The sequence below is a fragment of the Bison bison genome, unplaced genomic scaffold (genome assembly GCF_000754665.1).
Source record: "Bison bison bison isolate TAMUID 2011002044 unplaced genomic scaffold, Bison_UMD1.0 scf7180017864180, whole genome shotgun sequence".
NCBI lineage: Eukaryota > Metazoa > Chordata > Mammalia > Artiodactyla > Bovidae > Bison > Bison bison.
The window spans coordinates 6,685,931-6,705,226 of NW_011494752.1; the positions used below are offsets into that span (position 1 = coordinate 6,685,931).

Genomic DNA, 19,296 nt, shown 5'->3' on the forward strand with positions numbered 1-19,296 from the left:
GTTTGAAGAACAGGTGGAGATTTTCCAAGTGGACAAGAGGGTATGGGGTATTCCAGGCAGAGGGCTCAGCTTGTGCAAAGATCAAGTGGCACGGACCAGCCTTGGAGTGTCCATGGAATCCTGCTGGGGGTGAGGCACTGAGATAGAGGTTGTTATAGAGAAGCAGGCAGTGGGGACAAGGGGAATGTGCTGATCCAGATCTGGACACTCAGAATCTGGGAAACCTGTGGGTGGCCAGCTGGAGGTGGTTGAAAGAGCTGAACATCAAGGCTGGGGCCTGGAGGCACTTGGGTGGGGGTCATCAGCAGGGAGGGGAATGCTAATACACAAACAGTGATCTGGGGAGGCAGAGGAAGGAGCAAGAACAGAAGCCCAGGGTGGGCTGAGGAGTCTTGCAAGGGGAAGAGACAGAGAGGAAGGAGGACCAAGAGAGGGCAAAGAGGGAGGTCACCAGGGTTCCTGCTGCCACCCCAGAAGGGTCAGGGACAAAGAACCAAAGACCACTACTGGGTGTGCCCCTCAAAGGAGGCTGGTGCCCAAGGAGATAAGGTTCCAGTGAGGGCAGAATCCCTACTTCAGGGATGTGACTTCTAAGCTGCAGAGACTTAGAAGAACAGAAAGCAGCCAAGATGACTGGGGGATCGGGGAAGGAGGGTGCCTGGTATCTTGGGTACCTGAGTACCTTGGGTACCTCAGTATTTTCAGCTGTAAAGTGGGTGACATCTCCACCTCATAAGGCTATTAGAAGATATACATAAAGGGCTGGCTACATAGTAGGTGCTCAGTAAACATTAGCTCCCTTTCTGAATTCAAATGTACATGAAACATTCAGAGACAAATAGTCACATAGGCAACATGTATAAATGTGTAAGGGATGACATGCACAGACACATTCCAACCTACATGTATGTAGGAATGCTCCATAGACAACCACACACACATGGCCCTCCACCCCTAGCAGAATCTCTAGGACATTAGTAGGAGTGGAAGCGGGGTGTAGATGAAGCCCAGCCCCTGTCCAGATTTCACACCTGAGCACAGAACTCTGCCAATAAGAAGGCATCTCCCCAAGGGGGCTGGTGACTCAGCTCAGCTGGGGCCACCAAGTGGCCTCTCAAACTTGAAGGCGCCATCTTGGCATGAAGTAGAGATGCTGTAGAGCCCACCCAAGTCCTAAACTCCCAGTCAGAAGGTCAAGGCATGTGCAGCAAGGCCTAGGCCATGGGGGACAGCATGGAGAGGGTCAGAGGAACTAGAAAGGCAAAGCGGTTGGCCAGCACAGAACTTTCCTGATGTCTGGGGCCTACTCTCCAGGCCCCTGTGGGGGTCACTCTATTCTTTCCTTCCCCTACCTCCTGCATAACCACCCCCCCACACACACACCTTTATCTAAGTCCAAGTCAGATCAGCGCCTTGGGGCCTTCTCACTTACTCTCTCCCTCCCTCCTTCTGCCCCTTTTCATCCCACTTCACCCACTGCCCAAATTATTACAGCTGCCCTCCCAGCCCAGTTCCTCCTGGCAATGCCAACTCCATGCTATAGCCAGAATGTTCTTTCTAACAACCCTCCATTGTTCCATAATCACCAGCCCTAAAATATAATGCAATGTGGATCTAGCCTCTTAAAATCTGAGAGCTTTCAGAATGTGAGGCCAGGATGAAACCCTGGCCTCCTGAAGATGCTCTCATTCATTTTTGAGCCTCTGGAGGTTCTCAGCTCTGTGCCAGGACATAGCAGGTTGTCAATGAATGCTTGAGACTGACAGATTCTGAGCCAGAGAAGTTTCTTGGCCTGGGTGCCTGTTCTGCCCCCATATCTGGGTCATAGGAGAAAGGAAATCTGATAAACCCATTCATGCTTCACTGTTCCCCTCTCCCTCCCCAGTAATTTGCATTTTCAATTTAAGTCAGAGACAGAGACCTGAGTCTTAGTTCAATAGCTGAGATTTGGTTCACTTAGTTCAACAAATACTAGGAGCCTTGGGACACAGGGATGCCAGGTGAAGAATAATAAGGGATATCTTCCAGCTCCTTCATTTCATAGATGGGGAAACTGAGGCTTGGAGGACGTGACTTCTAAGCTGTAGTGTCCTGGAAGAACAGAAGGCAGCCAAGATGTTTGGGGCATGGGGGAAGCAGGGTGCCTGGTGGAGGTACCTTGGGCATCTCAGTATTTTCAGCTGTAAAGTGGGTGACATCTCCACCTCATAAGGCTATTAGAAGATATACATAAAGGGGTGGCTACACAGTAGGTGCTCAATAAACATTAGCTCCCTTTCTGAATTCAAATGTACATAAAACATTCAGAAACAAATAGTCACATAGGCAACATGTAACTTGTACAAGGTGAGAGGGCAGAAGATAGCCTGCATTCAGCCCTTTTGGCAGCACAGTTCTACTCCATCCATCTCTCTCTATCTACGTGCTGACCTTCCTGTGAGAAGTGAGTGAGCCAGTGGTGTGGTCTGGGGATCTGGGAGAGTGAGATAGGGACAAGCGGGGTGTTGCATGGGGCAGGCTGCAGAGGAAAGCTGGTATGAATACATAAATGGAATAAATGGAAGGTCCTTTGCGGCATCTGATGTTTTCATGTTACTACTGGGAAAACTGTACCCCAAGCTAAGCCCTGACTCTTCTGCTCTCCTCTCTCTTGAGGCTCCCTCTTGCTAGTCCTTTCCTTCTCGCTTGTCCAGATGTTCCTCCTCCAGGAAGCCTCCCTCACTCTACAGCAGAACCCACAGTTTGTATGCTGTCGTGGTCACCCACAGAGACAGATGGACCCCCATCCAAGATTTGGTTCAGTGTCAAGACTGATGATGTCACACGCACACCAAGACAGAATGAAAGGTTTTATTATTTATGTAATTGAGGTCTCTGGAGGAGCAGGGCCAGCTTCTCAAGCAGGTCCAAAATGGCTTGAGAGAGGGAGGAAAGGAGACTGGCTGGGGTTTTTACTGTGGTGAGAGAGTGAGGTTGGGGGAGCATTTGTGAGGAAAGGGGCTTGCATGGTTCAATCTCCCATGGACACCACAGGAGGCAGCACAGCACTCAGGCCGAAGAGGGAGAGGGGACAGCTGACGAGGTGTCAGCAGTCAGACATCAAAATATGGTCTCAAACTCCTCATTACACATGCTGTTCTCTGGGTCAGCATTTCTAGTGGCTTCCCTTCTCTACAGGAAAGAGTTGGCCTAATAACGTCAACTGAGGGATGAGATGAAGCTGTGGATGATAATGCCACCGAACTGTGGTTTTCTCTTTCCGCATCTCTCCAGCCCAGAGACCCTTCCAGTCCCTTCATCTCTCCACCTACATTCCATCTCCCCCAGATCTGTCTGCTGTGCTGTGCTCAGTTATGTCCCACTCTTTGCTACCCCACGGAATGTTGCTTGCCAGGCTTCTCTGTCTGTGAGGATTCTCCAGGCAAGAATTCTGGAGTGGGTTGCCATGCCCTCCTCCAGGGGATCTTCCCGACCCAGGAAACCAAACCAGGGTCTCCTGCACTGCAGGTGGATTCTTTACCAGCTGAGCTACCAGGGAAGCCTCCAGATTCCTTAGCTTGGGCCCTCCCCCTACCAGATGCACCCTGCTCCCACTTCCACATTCCCTCTGGAAACTCCCCCACAGTGGAAAAACCATCCCTCATCCCTTTCCTGCTCCCAAGCCTGGGATCGGACATGCTGGTCATTCCTGTTTGGGATGGCCAAAGAGATAACACCTGGCATGGAGCCCATCTGTCATGACAGAACTCTGAAAGCTGTTTCAGGCGGGACCCCTGTCCACATCGAGTGTCCACCCTGGCCCCTGGGTTCCTGGTCCTGGCTGTTCCCCCTTCTCCAAGAATGAGGTGGAGGACCCAGCAGCCAACTGGAAGGAGAGCAAGGTAACTGTTCAGTCCAGGTGAGCTTCCTATTCCTTAGTCCCACATCTCCTAACTCCTGGAGGCTCTGGGCCACAAAGCAGCCTGTGGAGAGAGGCTGGGCAGCTCTGAGAGTCACAGCTTGGGAACAAATGCTGCTCCAAGGGCAGACAGGGACAAGTGTCCTCTCCCCAAACACTTTAGAGAAACGCTGCTATCACAGCTGCGTTTGTTCAGGCGTGTCTGGCTTTCCAACCAACATCTGCCTGGAATTTGTCTCTTAAAGACACAGCTATGGCCAGTGGCCTCCAGTTCTAGCTCTGGCCTCCCATGAGTTGTGTGACCTTGGACATCTAGTTTCCTCCTTAAGTTGAATGAGGCCAAATGACAATGAAATGAGAGTCTGTAGGTGAAAGGATTCATAAAAAGAAGTTCAGCTTGAGTCCCTTCCCATGCTCTGAATCTCATTTTGTACTCTTAATTCTTTATCCTTTTCCTTAAAGAGGGCTTCAAATTGTACAAACTTCAGGCCCCACCAAACCTAAATGTGCCCCGTGTATGGTTTGAATGTTAATTATTAGCACAAGTGGGCACGAAGGGCTCTAGGGTCAGAAAGCATAGGATTAAAATCCAAGTTGTGTAGCCTTCAATTTGCTTAACCTCACTGAGCCTCGGTTTTCTCACCTTACAACAGAGATAACACTTGAAAGATTGTTGTGAGGATTTAATCTACTAATATTTGTAAAGCAGGTAGCATAGTTTACACTGCCCAAGCCCTACAATATGGTGATCTTATTACCATAAACTCTCAGAGATAGGGGCTCTAAAATGAACTTTGAGAAGTAATCTCTGAAGAATGAACTGTTGTACCACAGTTAGAAAGCTCCTAAAGCCTAGAAAAAAGAATGCTCAGGGGAAATGGGTCTTTGTGCTGCAACAAAAGAAACCTGAGTTAAACTCAAGAAAACAGAGTGATCTCTTTAAGTTTCCATTTAGTTAGATTCTTCTGCGGATAACCAGATCTTTGGACTCCGCCTACCTAACTCAACCCTGGTGCCACCCACGACATACCTGTTGGGGCTGAAGTCCCTGCCCAGTCTCCAAACACTCAGAGCCTGGGTGGGAGGAAGGGACCTTTGGGATTCTGCTGGGCTGGGCCCTGAAGGCAAGCGTGGATCAGAAATGGGTACAGTCTGAGCCTAGGTCCTGGCTACGCAGGCACTCTAAAGAGAAGGGACTTCTTTTCACATCGACTGGATATTCATGATACAGTAGATATCAGAAGGCGTAGCCTGTTGGGGAAAACGCTGTCGTTGCTAATTATAATTAGCGATGCTTGGTTATTACCACTGCTAAATATCTGTCTGATTTTGCGAGACCATTCCCCGCCCGGGTCAAAGTGGGTGGGAACAAGTGGGTAAAAGAAAAAAATCTTGACAAGGAAGGCGAAGGGGCTGGGTACCAGGAAGAACGCTCAGAGACCGCTAACCTCTCAGGGACTCACAGCGCGGCGGAGGAGAGTAGAGCCTTCCAGCCTGCGGCTTGCGGACATTGGTTCCCAGATGCGCCAATGCCGGGGCTCTCCAGCCGGACCCACAGAGGTGGCCGCGCCCGGAACGGCCTCTCCAGCGGCCGCAGCAAAGCAGCGGGACAAATCCCACCGCCGGCCCCGCCCGTCCAATCCATCTTGCTCGGGAAGCGACGCTTCTCTGGAGGAGCAAGCGAAGGGGAGGGGAAATCCAAGCTTTTGGGGTCTCCCGACAGGTGTTTGGGGGAGAGGGCGGAGCCGGCTCAGGAAGGATGAGGGAGGGGCGGTGCTGCCCCTTTAAGAGGCGGCGGCCGAGCCGGGACCTTTTCTCTTTCCCCGGAAGGAAAGCTTAGTCCTGGCTGGGCGCGCAAGGTGGGGAGGTGCGGGGCTGGGCGTGGGGAGGCGGGGCGCGTGCGGGGGGACACCCCTCCTTCCTGCCTTCCTTGCGGTGGACTGGTCTGCCTGCTCAGATCCGCCACCGAACCCGGATCGGAGGCGACTGTGTGGCCAAGTGGGCGCGGCCGGTGCGAGCTGAGGGGCAGGGTGCCCCGGGCAGCGGGGAGGTGACCCGGGACAGTGCAGGCGGGAGAATAGACCCGCGGACCTCCGAGGGAAATCTGAGCGTTCAGACCGTGAGCGGATGTAAAATTGACCAAGTCTGGGGGCCAGAAACTGATCAGCGCTGCGGGGCTTAACTACGCGGCCGGCGGGAGCGTTCTCCGGTGGCGCGGGGGAGCAGGTGAACAGGTCCTCACTCCCAGCTCCACGCCCTCACGCGCTCTCGCCAGGAGCCAGGTTCCCGCCGGCAGCCATGGGCCCCGGCCCCAGCCGTGCCGCCGGCGTCCTACGCCCGTTGCTCGGCATGCTCGCCTTGATGGTGGCCGCAAGCAACCGCGCCGCCTCCGCCTTCAACCTGGACACCCGATTCCTGGTGGTGAAGGAGGCCGGGAACCCGGGCAGCCTCTTCGGTTACTCGGTCGCCCTCCATCGGCAGACAGAGCGACAGCAGCGCTACCTGTAAGTGAAATTGGCCGGAGTGGGGTGGGAGGGAGAGTGTGAGCACAGGCTGCAGATCTCGAGCTGAGTCCGAGCCCTAGGGCCCGGTGGCTTCCAGGCTCGCAGGCCGTCGGCTTTGGGGAACGAAGATTGAGAGGGCGGGGACCTAGGCAGCTCTCCTGCTGCTGAAGCTTGGCGGGAAATAGAGGGATTGGAAGTGGGATGGGGGCAGTAATCATTTGCAAGTGCTGACCTGGCCAGAACCTGTCTAGACTCAGCCCCTCGGCCTTTTAAACCTCTGTTGAGAATAGAAGTGGAGTCCCCGTTTCCTGAGACCCCTCCCATTCAATGAACCGGGAATTTAGTGTACCGAATGCCTCATCTCTCCAAGGCTGGGAACTGGGGAAAACTGCAAGATAAATGCCTTTCCCCTTTCCGGGAAGAACCTATGGGGATATGCATTTAAGCCCGCCCCCACCTCACACTTAGTGTGTGGCCCCGCCAGCCACACCCTGCGCAGAACCAGACTGGAGGGCCTTCTCAAGTGCTTGGTGGTTCGAGAGAGAGGTGACGGCGAGTCTGGGTGGCTGGAGCTGTCCAGGCGCTCCTTCAGACCCCTTGAGGATGCAGAAGTAGCAGTGAGAGGAGGAGCTGTCCCGACTCCCCCTTGGTTTCCTGCACCCCACCCCCACACACCGGCAGTGATGCCCTCCCACTAGACGTCTCTGTCTCCTCGCATTCCACGGATTCATGTTGAATCTTCAAACCTGAGTTGTGTTTGTTTTGGTTTCAGGAGGGAAATAGTGTTTTTCTCTTCTGGTCTCCTTCTCCAACATCTGCAAGGAGAAGGAGGGGAAAGAGCTAGACAGAGAAGAGAGACGGGAAGGAGACACATCCAGCTGCTTATGTTGTGCCCCCCACCCTATATCATGCCCAGAGGGGCATGTCCAAGTTTGAGAAGTTTCTCTGCGTGGGCTCAGTGTGCTGAGGTTGGCAGGTGGAGGAAAAGGGCAGCTGGGGAAGGTGAGGCTGTCCAGGAGGGAAGGCTGTTAGGACAGCGCAGGCAGGCCTTCTTTGGGCTCTTCTGTTTGACTTACTGAGATGTCAAACCCTGCTGAGCAAGAGGACAGTGTCAGATAAAGGGTGTGTTGAAACCTTTTCCAATTCTGGCTGGAACCTGCAGAAACTTGAGGAAGTTGGAATGTCCAAAGTCCAGGCTCTGCCTCAGCCTTGGCCCCTGCCCTGCTGGCCCGGCCCCTGCCCAGTCTACCTGCCTACTTGGCCTCAATTCCATCTGGCTTTTGCAGAGGTTAGGGCCACCACACCCTTCCCAACCTGGGCCCAGCGGCTGCCGTCTGGCCTTAGCCAATTCTCCATCTTTTGGAGACCCTAAGTGACCATCAGCTTAAGTTTCTATATTAGTGCTCTTTCTGCCCCAGCCCAGAAAAAGATTTTCAGATTTTCATTGCTGAATCAACATAATATAAGGCAATGTAGTGTAAAGAGAACATCAGAAAAGCAAGGGTAGGTAATGGAAAGCTGGAGGAAATAATAGATTCTGTAATATGCAATACTCCCCCCCCCGCCTTTTTTTATTTTTATTTACTGCTATGTGACCTTAAGCAGGATATTTCCATTTTCTGGGCCCGTTTTCCCAAGAAAGGGGTTCAGTCTGGATCTATATATGCCTTCCTGCCTCTGTTGGTGTGTAAAAGGCAACTTGGCATTGTGGAGAAAGAAGAGGCTCCCAATCCCATTACCAGTTTCCCATCTAGAATCTGTCACTAATACCTGACTCTTCACATATTAGGGCACTTTCTTCATGGGGGTAATAGTGAGGTTTTAAGGAGATGATTTGGGGTAAACACTGCATCAGCTGAGGGCTCTTGTGCTAACCAAGGGCCTCACTCAAGGTGACTTAGTGGAGGAGTCCTACTTTTCTTCCTGGGTAGCTAGAGACGGCATTAGGCCTTTCAGGAGCCCAGAAGTTTCTAAAACTGATGAATCTCAGAGTGACAGGTAGTTCTAGATACTGTTCTGGGTGACTCATTTGGTTGGGTATCTTCAGTCTTTCCAGGGGTGATTCTACATCTTGGCTCATCTCTTCCTCTCACTGAATTCTGCCCCATGACCCTTAGGCAGAACCAGCTGGGCCAGCTGGGCTTAGCTGCAGCCAGCTGTGTAGCCAGATGTAAACAGCTGCCGAGTACACAGCTCAGGGGAACCAGCAAGTCAGGTGGCAATCTTATATTCTGTTAGCTTCAAAGTCCCTTTGGAAAATGGGGGAAGGTTCATGATCCTGAACAAAGTCTGAGCCTGGAGTTCCCTGCAGATTTTCAGGAGATACAGGGACCCTGGAAAGTGTATGCAAAGTCATGCATGTCTGTGCATTGTTCTGGAGCCAGGAGAGGGGAAAGCATAGCTTTCATTATATTCTCAAAGAAGGCCTTATTGTAGTAATGGTTAAAAATGAAGGTGTGTCTTTGTTCCCCATCACCTTCATCTCTAGACTAAGGTTCGTGCCCACAATATCAGAGGCTTACTCTAACCCCGGCCCCAATTTCCCAGTCCCTGGAATCTCCAGTTTCCTGGTGATCAGAAGCAGGGCAGGGAAGGGGAGAGGACCAGGGTGCTTTGGGCTTCTTAGTGAGATATGTGAGGACCCCCGGGGAAGCAGAGGGACTATTTCTCTGGTCACAGACCTCCCCTGCTTTCCCCTGGTACCTGTTCTGTCATTCCCTCCTGGGAATCCAGGTGTCCTGGCCTGACCTGACCTTGTAGACTATGGGAGATACCTCTGGGGCCTTTGCATGGAAATGAGGGTGTTTGGGAAGCCTGGGGTGGGGGTAGCCACAGCTCCTGGAAGATGAGGTCATACCTGAGGTAGACAGGAACCAGGCTTACTTGTTCTCCTAAAACATGTTTCCCTGGGTAGGGCAGGCACCTGGCAGCCTGCGAGGCTCGTGCCAGAGGAAATGGGCAGAGCAGCTGTGGCTGCAAGCAGAAGGCCTGGATCCGTAGCGTCCTTTCTCTCTGGCTTTCTCCAATGACCAGGCCAGGCCAAGGGGCTTAAAACTGGATGGGAGGTAGGGGCAGCCTGATCTTGTAGAAAATGAAGTGAAAAGGGCTTGGTCAGAACTAACAGCAAGAGGGATTGAGGTTAGATGACATGAAAAATGACCTAAGGGATCAGATGTGGGAAAAAAATACTAAGGAGCCAGAGAAAGGGAGAAGAAATGAGAAAAAGTCTTGTTCTTTATTATTGGAGACTTGAGCAAGGCCTCGTTCTCCTGTCCTCTCTCATTCTCTCATTTCCCCAGCTTGGTGCTGGGATTCTAGGCTGAGTCACCAGAGGGTAAAGGGGACTGGGGGCAGCTGGAGAGGACGAAGAGGCTGCAGTTTCAGCTAACACAGGAGTGGCCTCTGGGGACATGGCTAATTCAGGCAGAGGGTTGGCACAGAGCTGGGATTCAGGCATCAGAGAGCTGCCCCCTACCCCACTGCCCCCCACCCCACCCAAGCACTCAGAGCTGGAGTGGGACGCTCCCTAACTGGCTTTCTGGCCAAAGGAGTAAGGCATGGGGGCCCATGGCCTGAGTGTTGGACTCGCTGGCCCCTCAGTGTTAACTGAAGCCTTTCCGCTGGGGCCACCCCAGTGCCTGCCTGAGGTGATGAGTCTGGGAAGTTGAATCTTATGGGCTGTTTCTCTGAACATCATCCCACCCCAGTATGCCCCATGGAGACTTCTCTGGGGTGAACTGACTGGTGCCCTGACACCCCTGGGCCCTGTTCCCCAGCTTCCTTTGATTCTGTTGCTTTCTACTTGGCTGTTGCATTAGCTTTGATCTGCCCCAGGAAGAGTGATGGGGTGGGGGGGAGGAGTGGCAGGAGTGAGAAAGGGCTTCTCTGGACTTGGAGTCCAGGGGCCTCTACAAAGTCCAGGAGGGGCTGTCTGGCTGGAGCCAAAAAGTAGGGTGAAAAGGCAGCTATTTGAAAGCCCTTGAGAGGTCATTTTACTCATTCTGGAGGGGCACCCGCTCCAACCCAGTCCAGCCTGACTTTAGGAGAGAGGCTGTCCAATCTCCTTTCTCCCTTGCTGCAAGAGCTGAACAAAGTATCCCGCCTTGCGTCCCACTTCTGACCGCTGCCAGGAGGGTGACCTCAGTGGTGGTCTGGGAGGGATCAGCTTCTGATCTGATCTGATCTGGACCAGATCCAACAGCAGGAGCAGTGTGCTCATTTGCTTAGTAACTTACATTCATTTACAACAGCAACGAAAAGATCTTTCCCACCCTCTGGATTTTCCCACACCTGACTGTGGCTGGAGGAAGCTGGACCCGGCCCTCTGCACACCCTCCTTCCCCTTCTATTCCCAGTCCTCTGGCTGTGGATCCATTGGATCCTGGGCTGGGAGCCAGAGGGCCTTAAAGGGCCTCTAAGCAGGCCAAGTAGGAGCTAAAAATACTCCAGGGAGGTGGGGGGAGCACCTTGTGGAATCTCTGGGGAGGGAGGGGCCTGGGATGCAGGGCTAGGGTTAGGGTCTTGCCCCACTGCCCCTCAGTGGGCACAGGCTGGTGCAGGTGAGAGTGGAAAGGGTATAGGTAGTAAGGGGTTTTATGTCAATCCGATTGCTCTTCATGCCCAGCTCTGCCTTCTCTGTACCACAGGAGGCTAAGAGGAGGGGGTCCCTCACGCCACTCCCTCTAAGATGAGGCTGCTGGGAGGGTGTGGCCACCTGCTGCTCAACCATTCCAGCACTTAAACTTGGGCCTGGAAAGCCGCAGGCATAGCAACACTTCCCTTGCACTACTCGCCCTGGAATGCAATCTGGGTTCTCCAGGGACCCCTGGCCCACTGAGGCCTGGACCCACCCCTTCAAGGTCATGTAGCCAACCCTCAGCTGCTACCTCCAGCCAAATCTGAGCTCCCACCCTCGAATGACTAGCTGCCAGTAGCCCGCTGACCTGACTGATGGCCTGGTGTCTTTCGGCCCCAGAAGTGTTACTTCCACATTACCCTCTGCCCCGTCCAAACACCTGAACTAATCTGCCCAGTGTGCTCTGCTTTAGATCCCCTCATCTGGCAGGGCAGAAATTCCTGGGTCCCCAGAGCAAGGCCTGGGGGTGTGCTGGGGCCATCCTGGTGCCACAAGAAAGCAGAACCACCGTGCTCACATGGGCCTCGGCTTCATAGTCAGAAGGCCCTTCTAAAGAATGAACCCACTGCTCCCGCAACCATCCTGGAGGCTGGTGGGGCAGCTGCTGGCCCATTTTACAGATGAGGCACTCATGGCTCAGAGGTAAAGGAAATTGTCCATTGAGGCAGAACACACCTAGAACCAGACCCCTCAGCTCCAAGGCTGAAATATTCCTTTTCCACAGGTAGCGGCTCCCCGCTCTCACCTATCAGGCACACTGGGGGCAGATGTCTACAGGTGGTGAGGCCATGGGCTCACTAGGTACCCGCCTCAGCCCAGACCAAGGATGACTAACAGGGCCTGGCTGCCACGCTGGTCCCCTGCCAGCCCTTCTGTTGGAGTTGTCCGCCCTGCTTTGCATAGAGAAGCTGCACCCCTGCTCTTAGGAACTGTTCTCCAGGGTGAGGTCTGAGCTGAGGTGTGAGGTGCAGGCAGCGGTCCCTTCACGGCACCCCCAGGCAGCGCATTCCTGATACCCAGTGGGCGGAAGCACCCAGGCCTCGGCATGCCCAGGCCTGGCGCTGCCCATTCCCTGCCGCCCTCTCTCTCAGGTCCCAGGCAGGAGCTGCAGGCAGGGCTGTTGTTTTGCATGTCCAGGCTCTAACAGGAGGCCTGGTGCCCCAATTCTGAGTTGGGAGCCTCAGGAACCAGCATTGCCAGGGCAGATGGAGGAGTACCTGGGAGATGTCTGCTACCCAGGAGGCAGGGTCCAGCAAGATTGAGGAGATGGTCTTGGCAGAATGTCCAAAGGCTGCTGACAGATGATGCTGGGAGAGCAAGGGGTGGTAGAGCTGGGTTCTTAAACCACGATGTGAATATTTGGGGTGTATGTTAAATATACAGGTTCCAGGGCTCTACCCTCAGATTCAACTCAGGCTGTCTGTGGTGGGCTGAGGAATTTGCCTGTTGAACAAATATCGCAGGGATTTTTTATTCTAGTGGTCCAAGAACTACCTTTTGAGAGAATGTGTCAAGGCTGGTCACTTGCCTTCCTCTCCTCTAGTCACCTGTCTGGTATGGGATGGGCTGCTGGAGCCCTAAGAACCCTTGTAGGGACTTGCAGGTGGCATCCCTAAAGATGGGCTCCAGGCAGACTGGGGACAAGGTGACTGAAGTCCTCATTCACCCCGACTCTCATGCTCACCCTTCTGCCCAAAGTGTCAGGTACTCAGCTCTCCTGCCATCACCCCCATACCTCATAAATCTGTCTCAACATGGTAGGAAGGGGGCGAGAAAACACTCCAGGGTCACTTAAGGACCCTGCTGACTCAGCTCACCCAGCTGTGGTTTGGGGTCAGTTGTCCTTTCCTGCCCACATTCTTCAGACCACCCCAAGATCTAAGTCCTCCGATGACTTAAAGAGGTAGGACCCAGGCCTCCAACTATCCACCCCTCCCCACCACCTCACACATTCTTTCCTCGGATCTCTGGAAGTTTGAATCTTGTGCCAAGACAACGCCGCCTTCTTCTTTTCCCATCTACCTTCATCTCAGAAGCCAAGCGTTCTTTCCCCAAACCAGATCTGCTTATGTCAGTCAGATACCGAAACAGTCCTTCCAAACCCAGATCTCGCCATGTTTCTGCCTTGCTTAAAATCCCTCCACAGCTTCCCTTCTCACCCTGTCCTCTTGTTCCTCCCCATGTTTCTGGCCTCCAGCTGTACCGAGGGCCTTGCAGATCCCTGAGTCACCCTCTTGCTCACAATTCCTGGCTCTTGCACATGTCAGACCTCAGCCTGCAGTGCCCCTCCTCCCCTTCTTTACCTGGTGAGCCCTGGGCATCATCCTCAGACTCAGGCCAAGGTACTCTTTTGTGAGCCTCCCTGATTGTCCCCCATGCAGAGTCGGGGCTGGTTTGCTCCCTGCTTTCCTCTCATGAGGCACCGACCACAGGTGTCTGTCTCCTTGCCTGCCTTCCCCACCCTGGGCACTCCTTGAGGGAGGGGCACGGAGCCATTCATCTCCTGCCCTCAGAGCCTGGCACAGAGCAGATGCTCGGTACACGTACATCAAGCAGTGAGTTGTTTGAAGCAGGCTTTGGCGAGTATGAGCCTGAGTCTACTACCTTCTTGCCCCCAGGCTCCTGGCTGGTGCCCCCCGGGACCTCGCTGTGCCTGATGGCTATACCAACCGGACTGGTGCTGTGTACCTGTGCCCACTCACTGCCCACAAGAATGACTGTGAGCGGATGGACATCAAGGAGAAAAGTGAGAAGAGGGCTTTAGGAACTGGTGCTGGGTCAGGAGCCTGATGGAGGAGGCAGCACAGAGAGAATGACTAGAAGAGACAGAAGGCTCAGCTGGGCAGTTTCAAGTGCTTTCTTGTCCAGCTGGGAAGATGGAGCCCTAGGGGAGAGTGGGACCAGATGGGATTTGTGGAGCTCAGACTGTGATGGGCTGGGGAAGGTAGGGAGGGAGGGCGGCCCTGTTGGAGTGGGAGATTTGGGAGGGACCAACTCCTGCCCTCTGGAGGCTCTCGATGCCTAGAGGATGGGATGAGGTGCCCTAGCTCATGAGCCCTCTCATGCCCACAGGTAACCCTAACCACATCATTGAGGACATGTGGCTCGGCGTGACTGTGGCCAGCCAGGGTCCTGCAGGCAGAGTCCTGGTAAGTCGGGGCTTGCCGTCGGATCCCCCTCCAGACGTCTCCTTTCATCTCCCGGGAGCTGCAGAGGGAAGCAGAGAGCAGGAGAAGGGACCTTGGTGCATGAGCTTGCAAATGTCGATTTCTGCAGCTGTATGTCTCCATGGACATGTGTGTCCCTTCATCTTGCACTGTGGCAGGGAGATGGGGAGGGTGTCTGGCGCTCTCCCAAGGGCCAGCCTGGGTCCTTTCTGAATCACCCATTCCCCCCACCCCGGGGTGGGGGCGGTGCTCACCCTTTGTGGGAATGAGTTGAAGGGACTACGAGATGGAAAGGGCAGAGAGAGCCTCAGGCAATGTGGCCTGGCCGCACTCCTTCCGGGGAGGCCAGCTGACGGAAGAAGCACAGCCCTTCTGCCCCAGCTCATCCGGCTTGGGTTGGGGGCCACTCCCTGCTGTCACTTGTCACCTCCAGCCTGCATTCATCAGTGCTGGCCCCTGGGATCTCAATTTTTGAGTCCCAGATAGACAAGTTATTTTTCATTTTTAAATTCATGTAACATTTACATACAGTGAATGTACAGATTTTAAGTTTCAGTTGAGTTTTGGCAAATTATAAACCCAAGTAATCAACACCCATTAAAGAAATAGCATACTTACATCACTTCGGACAGTACACTCCTTTTCAGTCACTTGTCACCCCCATAGTCATCACTGTTGTGATTTCTGTCACCTTTGAACACTGTTGTAAGCTCCGGGTTTGACCAGCTCACTGAAACACCGTTTCTAGTCTCTTATACGGATGGTGGGTCCAGAGCTCCACCTAAGTCAGTCTAGACCTTGGGTCCTTCCACAGCCTTCTACTTGCCCATCCATTCATTCAGTTCGTTTTTAGTGAGCATGTCCTGCTTGCCAACACTAGAAACTTCCCAGTGACTCGGCAGCAAGAGCTAGGTCTGGTTCTGGGTTTCATCTGGCCCCTGGCTGTTTTACAAATACCCTATTATTGATTTGCCCAATAAACTTTAATGGAGCACCTCTCATGTGCCGGGAGAAGCTTTGAGAGAGGCAGCACAGTCTGGTGCTTAAGAGCTTGACCCCGGAGCCCGACAGCCTTGGATTGAATATCCCCTGCCTCTCTCTGGATGTGAGGTTGCTTATTTCTCTGTGCTTCAGTGTCCTTATCTAAAATGAGGAAGTAATTATCCCTAGCCCATAGAGCTGGTAGGAGGCTTAAGAGAATTAATATGCAAAAAGCTCAGACTTGTGTCTGGTATATACTTACTAAGTAAGTAAGCACTCAGTAAGTATTAGCTACTGCTGCGGTGGTGGTGGTTGTTATTCTAATATTGATCCGTTTATTAAGAGGGTAGGATCATCAGGGGACAACAGAGAAGCAACTTCCTAACCTGCTCTGTGTCTAGCTCCTTTTAGACCCAAGAACCTGAGCCCCACATCCCCTCATCCTTTTCCCTTTTTATTTTGCCAAGATCTCTAAGCCACTCTCAAAATCCAGTACCTTCTGGTCTTCCAAAAAGTGTTTCTAACCCTCAGAGCAGGTTTTGGAATTCTGGAAAGGCAATGTGGGTCCAGGCATTTCTATGGGAAGAGAGAAAAGCCAGGAGACCTCTTTCCACTCCTCTCCTGCAAAAGTAGAGGTGCCCGGGGCCGTGGAGACTCCGTTCCTGAGTCCCCACTGTGGGCTTAGCTGTGTGCGTTGGGGGGGGTCCCCAGGTCTGTGCCCACCGCTACACCCAGGTGCTGTGGTCCGGGTCAGAGGACCAGCGGCGCATGGTGGGCAAGTGCTATGTGAGAGGCAACGACCTGGAGCTGGACGCCAGGGATGACTGGCAGACCTACCACAACGAGATGTGCAACAGCAACACTGACTACCTGGAGACGGGCATGTGCCAGCTGGGCACCAGCGGCGGCTTCACCCAAAACACCGTGTACTTTGGCGCTCCTGGTGCCTACAACTGGAAAGGTGGGGATTGTGGGGGAAGGGAAGAAGAGCAGAGACCACCACCCCTGTTAGGCCCTGAAGCAGCCTGTCAGAGCTTCCACACAAGACGGCAGAGGAGAGCATGCCCTTGCCAACATCAGCAACCACCTCTGCTATTTTAAAGTGCTTTCTAGGTACCAGAGGTCCACCTATTATCTTAATTAATCTTAAAATGCAAGTATTATTCTACCCATTTTACAGAAAACTGAGCCTTGAAGAAGTAAAATAAATTGCCCAAGGCCAGTAGTAAGTCCTGAAATGTGTATTGGAATGTAGGTCCCTCTGATGCCAGGTTAACCATTTAAAAACTTATTAAAAAATAAAACACATCCCTGGTACAACTACTAAATGGTACAGTAAAATAAACAGGAAGAGTGCCCTTCTTCTCCCACATCTCCCTTGTCCCATTTCCCAGTGTATACTGCTAAGTGTCTTGTGGGTCCTTCCAGACCTGTTTTAGAATATATAGGTATCTTAAGAAACACACATACCCACACAGAAAATCATTTTAAATGTATTGTTCTGCTACTTCCTCTTCATGTATCAATAAATTTGGGGCATGTTTTCATGTCAGTGCATACAAGGCAATCTTTTGAGAGGGCTGCAGAGTATTTTCTTGTATCAAAACTCATGCTTGATTCTGCCACACCACATACTGACTTTCAGGCATCTGATGGCTCACACACCATCCACCTGCCTCTCTCCACCACAGGCTGTAGCAACAGTGACCTCTTTTCCCTTACTGCACCTACTGTTGCAGAATCAACAAGCAGAGGGAGGCCAGAATCTTGTTCTTTTTTTTTTTTAATTGCAGTATAGTTGATGTACAATATTATGTTAGTTTCAGGTGTATAACATGGTGATCAGCATTTAAGTACATTGTAAAATGATCACCCCTATAAGCCAAGAAACCATCTGTCACCCTTCAAAGTGATTACATTATTATTGACTATATTTCTTATGTGGCATGTTACATCCCAGTGATTTATTTGTTTTGTCCTCTTGACTAACAGGTTGCCCAGGGCATAGTCACAGCTCTGGGCTCACCTGAGGCTGAGGCCTCTGCTCACTCTGCTAGTCTTATCTCCCACTCCTTGGCAGGGCCAAGGTACTCTCCAGCAGCAGCCTGGGAGGCAGGGGAAAGTAGGTAGCCCGAGTCTGGGGACAGGATTAGGAGAAGATAATGGTGTGAGTCTGGCTTCGTTGACTAGGGTGGGAGAAATGTCATCTATTGATAGTATGCCAGTACCCAGATGACTGGATTCCAGCCATGACTGGACATCCCTGAGCCTCCATCCCTGAGCCTCACTTTTCTCATCTGCAAAATGGGGTCATCATGCTAGCTCAGAATTGTTAAAATAAAGAGTAAGTGATTTTCAAATGGCAAAGTACTCACAGATAAAAGGGGTTATTATTATCCTTATCTGGAGGGGGGGCTGGACATAGTGGAGAAAAGGAGTGGTGACTTATACCCCCTCCTCAAATCTTTGTGAAGGAAACAGCTACATGATTCAGCGGAAGGACTGGGATTTGTCTGAATATAGTTACAAGGACCCAGAGGACCAAGGAAACCTCTATATTGGTGAGTCCAGTTGTAGTGGCCCTTTGGTGGGGAGGAGAAAGGGGGCTCAGTCCCTGGCACACTGGTCCTCTCCCCTTCAGTGTCTGTGGAGTAGAGAGGCCAGACTGCACTGAGACCAGTAGCATTCAGTTCAGCTAGCACACACTTACTGAGCACCAGCTGTATACTCCACCCAGAGGCAGAGTCACAACCCTCATGGAGTTCATGGTCAGAGTACGGTCAGGACTTGGGGCTGGGTATCCAAGGTCCACTTTCTTGCCCAACTTAGAATAGAGGAATAGAAGATAATGGCGGATCCTGGGAGATGACCAGAATACAAGGGGACCAACCTTACTGGAGTCTCAATTGACCACCTTCCCCCCATCCCAGGCTACACGATGCAGGTGGGCAGTGCCATCTTGCACCCCACAAACATCACCATTGTGACAGGTGCCCCGCGGCACCAACATGTGGGCGCTGTCTTTTTGCTGAGCCAGGAAGCAGGTGGAGACTTGCGGAGGAGGCAGGTGCTGGAGGGCACGCAGGTGGGAGCCTATTTTGGCAGTGCCATTGCCCTGGCAGACCTGAACAATGATGGGTAAGAATCCAGGGACATTTCTCTGGGGCCAGGGAGAATGATGAGGGGGTGGGCTTGCACAAGTGAGGGCAGAGAAATAGAGGTTTGCAACTGTGTGTTTTTTTGCATGTTGTTTTCAGGGATTTACAAATCAGTTCTGCATGTTGATTTGCAATCAGACTTTATGGGATTTGGACTTTATGGGTTTGCATGTCAATTTCGTGATGCCTGCATCTCACTGACTATGCCTGTCATTTGTATGGCCCTAGTGGATATGAGCTGTTTGGGTGTGATCTGTCTGTACATGGCTTTTCCACAACCTGTGTTTTCTATTAGATTGGTCACAATGACCCTTCCATGTCCTTCCCACAACCTATGGCCAGAGGCATCACTTGTAGAGTTGTGTGCCCTGCCTGGCGCAGTTGTGTCTGCTAAATAACAGTTATGCTGCGTGTTCCATCTCCCCTCCTTCTTTCCTTTGCAGGTGGCAGGACCTCCTGGTGGGTGCCCCCTATTACTTTGAGCGGAAAGAGGAAGTAGGGGGTGCGATTTATATCTTCATGAACCAGGCAGGCACCTCCTTCCCAGACCACCCCTCCCTCCTTCTTCATGGCCCTAGTCGCTCCGCCTTCGGCTTCTCTGTGGCAAGCATTGGTGACGTCAACCAAGACGGATTCCAGGGTATGAGCCAGCACTCCCGGCCCAGCACCCGCTGACTGAGAGCCAACTGCATACCAGGCTTGATAGGGCCCAAAAAGGAGACAGACTCGGGCCCAGGTCTGGGGAGCTCACAGCAGTGCAGAGGGAGCCCCCAGGGGTGAGCTCAGTAGGCCTCCTGGAACAGTGGACATACCATTGGGCATCAAAGGCCAGGCTGAGTGTACACAGTGGTGGGAACAGAAGGGGCAAAATGTGAGTGTGGTCCATTTGGCTGATGTGAGGTGTTCACATCAGAGATGTGGCTGGGGAGGGAGGGGGGGGGGGGGGGGGGGA

General features: G+C 52.6%; 1 protein-coding gene across 1 annotated transcript in view; it reads left to right on the top strand.

The window, feature by feature from the left end:
• The first annotated feature begins 4,950 nt into the window (after positions 1-4,950).
• The window catches only part of ITGA3 (integrin, alpha 3 (antigen CD49C, alpha 3 subunit of VLA-3 receptor)), a 33,511-nt gene continuing 19,165 nt past the window's right edge, over positions 4,951-19,296 (top strand). Inside the window, 7 exon segments of the mRNA XM_010842777.1 lie at positions 4,951-6,402; positions 13,657-13,784; positions 14,111-14,187; positions 15,898-16,147; positions 17,661-17,747; positions 18,117-18,324; positions 18,788-18,984. Of these exon segments, the coding sequence (XP_010841079.1) occupies positions 6,197-6,402; positions 13,657-13,784; positions 14,111-14,187; positions 15,898-16,147; positions 17,661-17,747; positions 18,117-18,324; positions 18,788-18,984 (1,153 nt within the window). The 5' untranslated portion in view covers positions 4,951-6,196.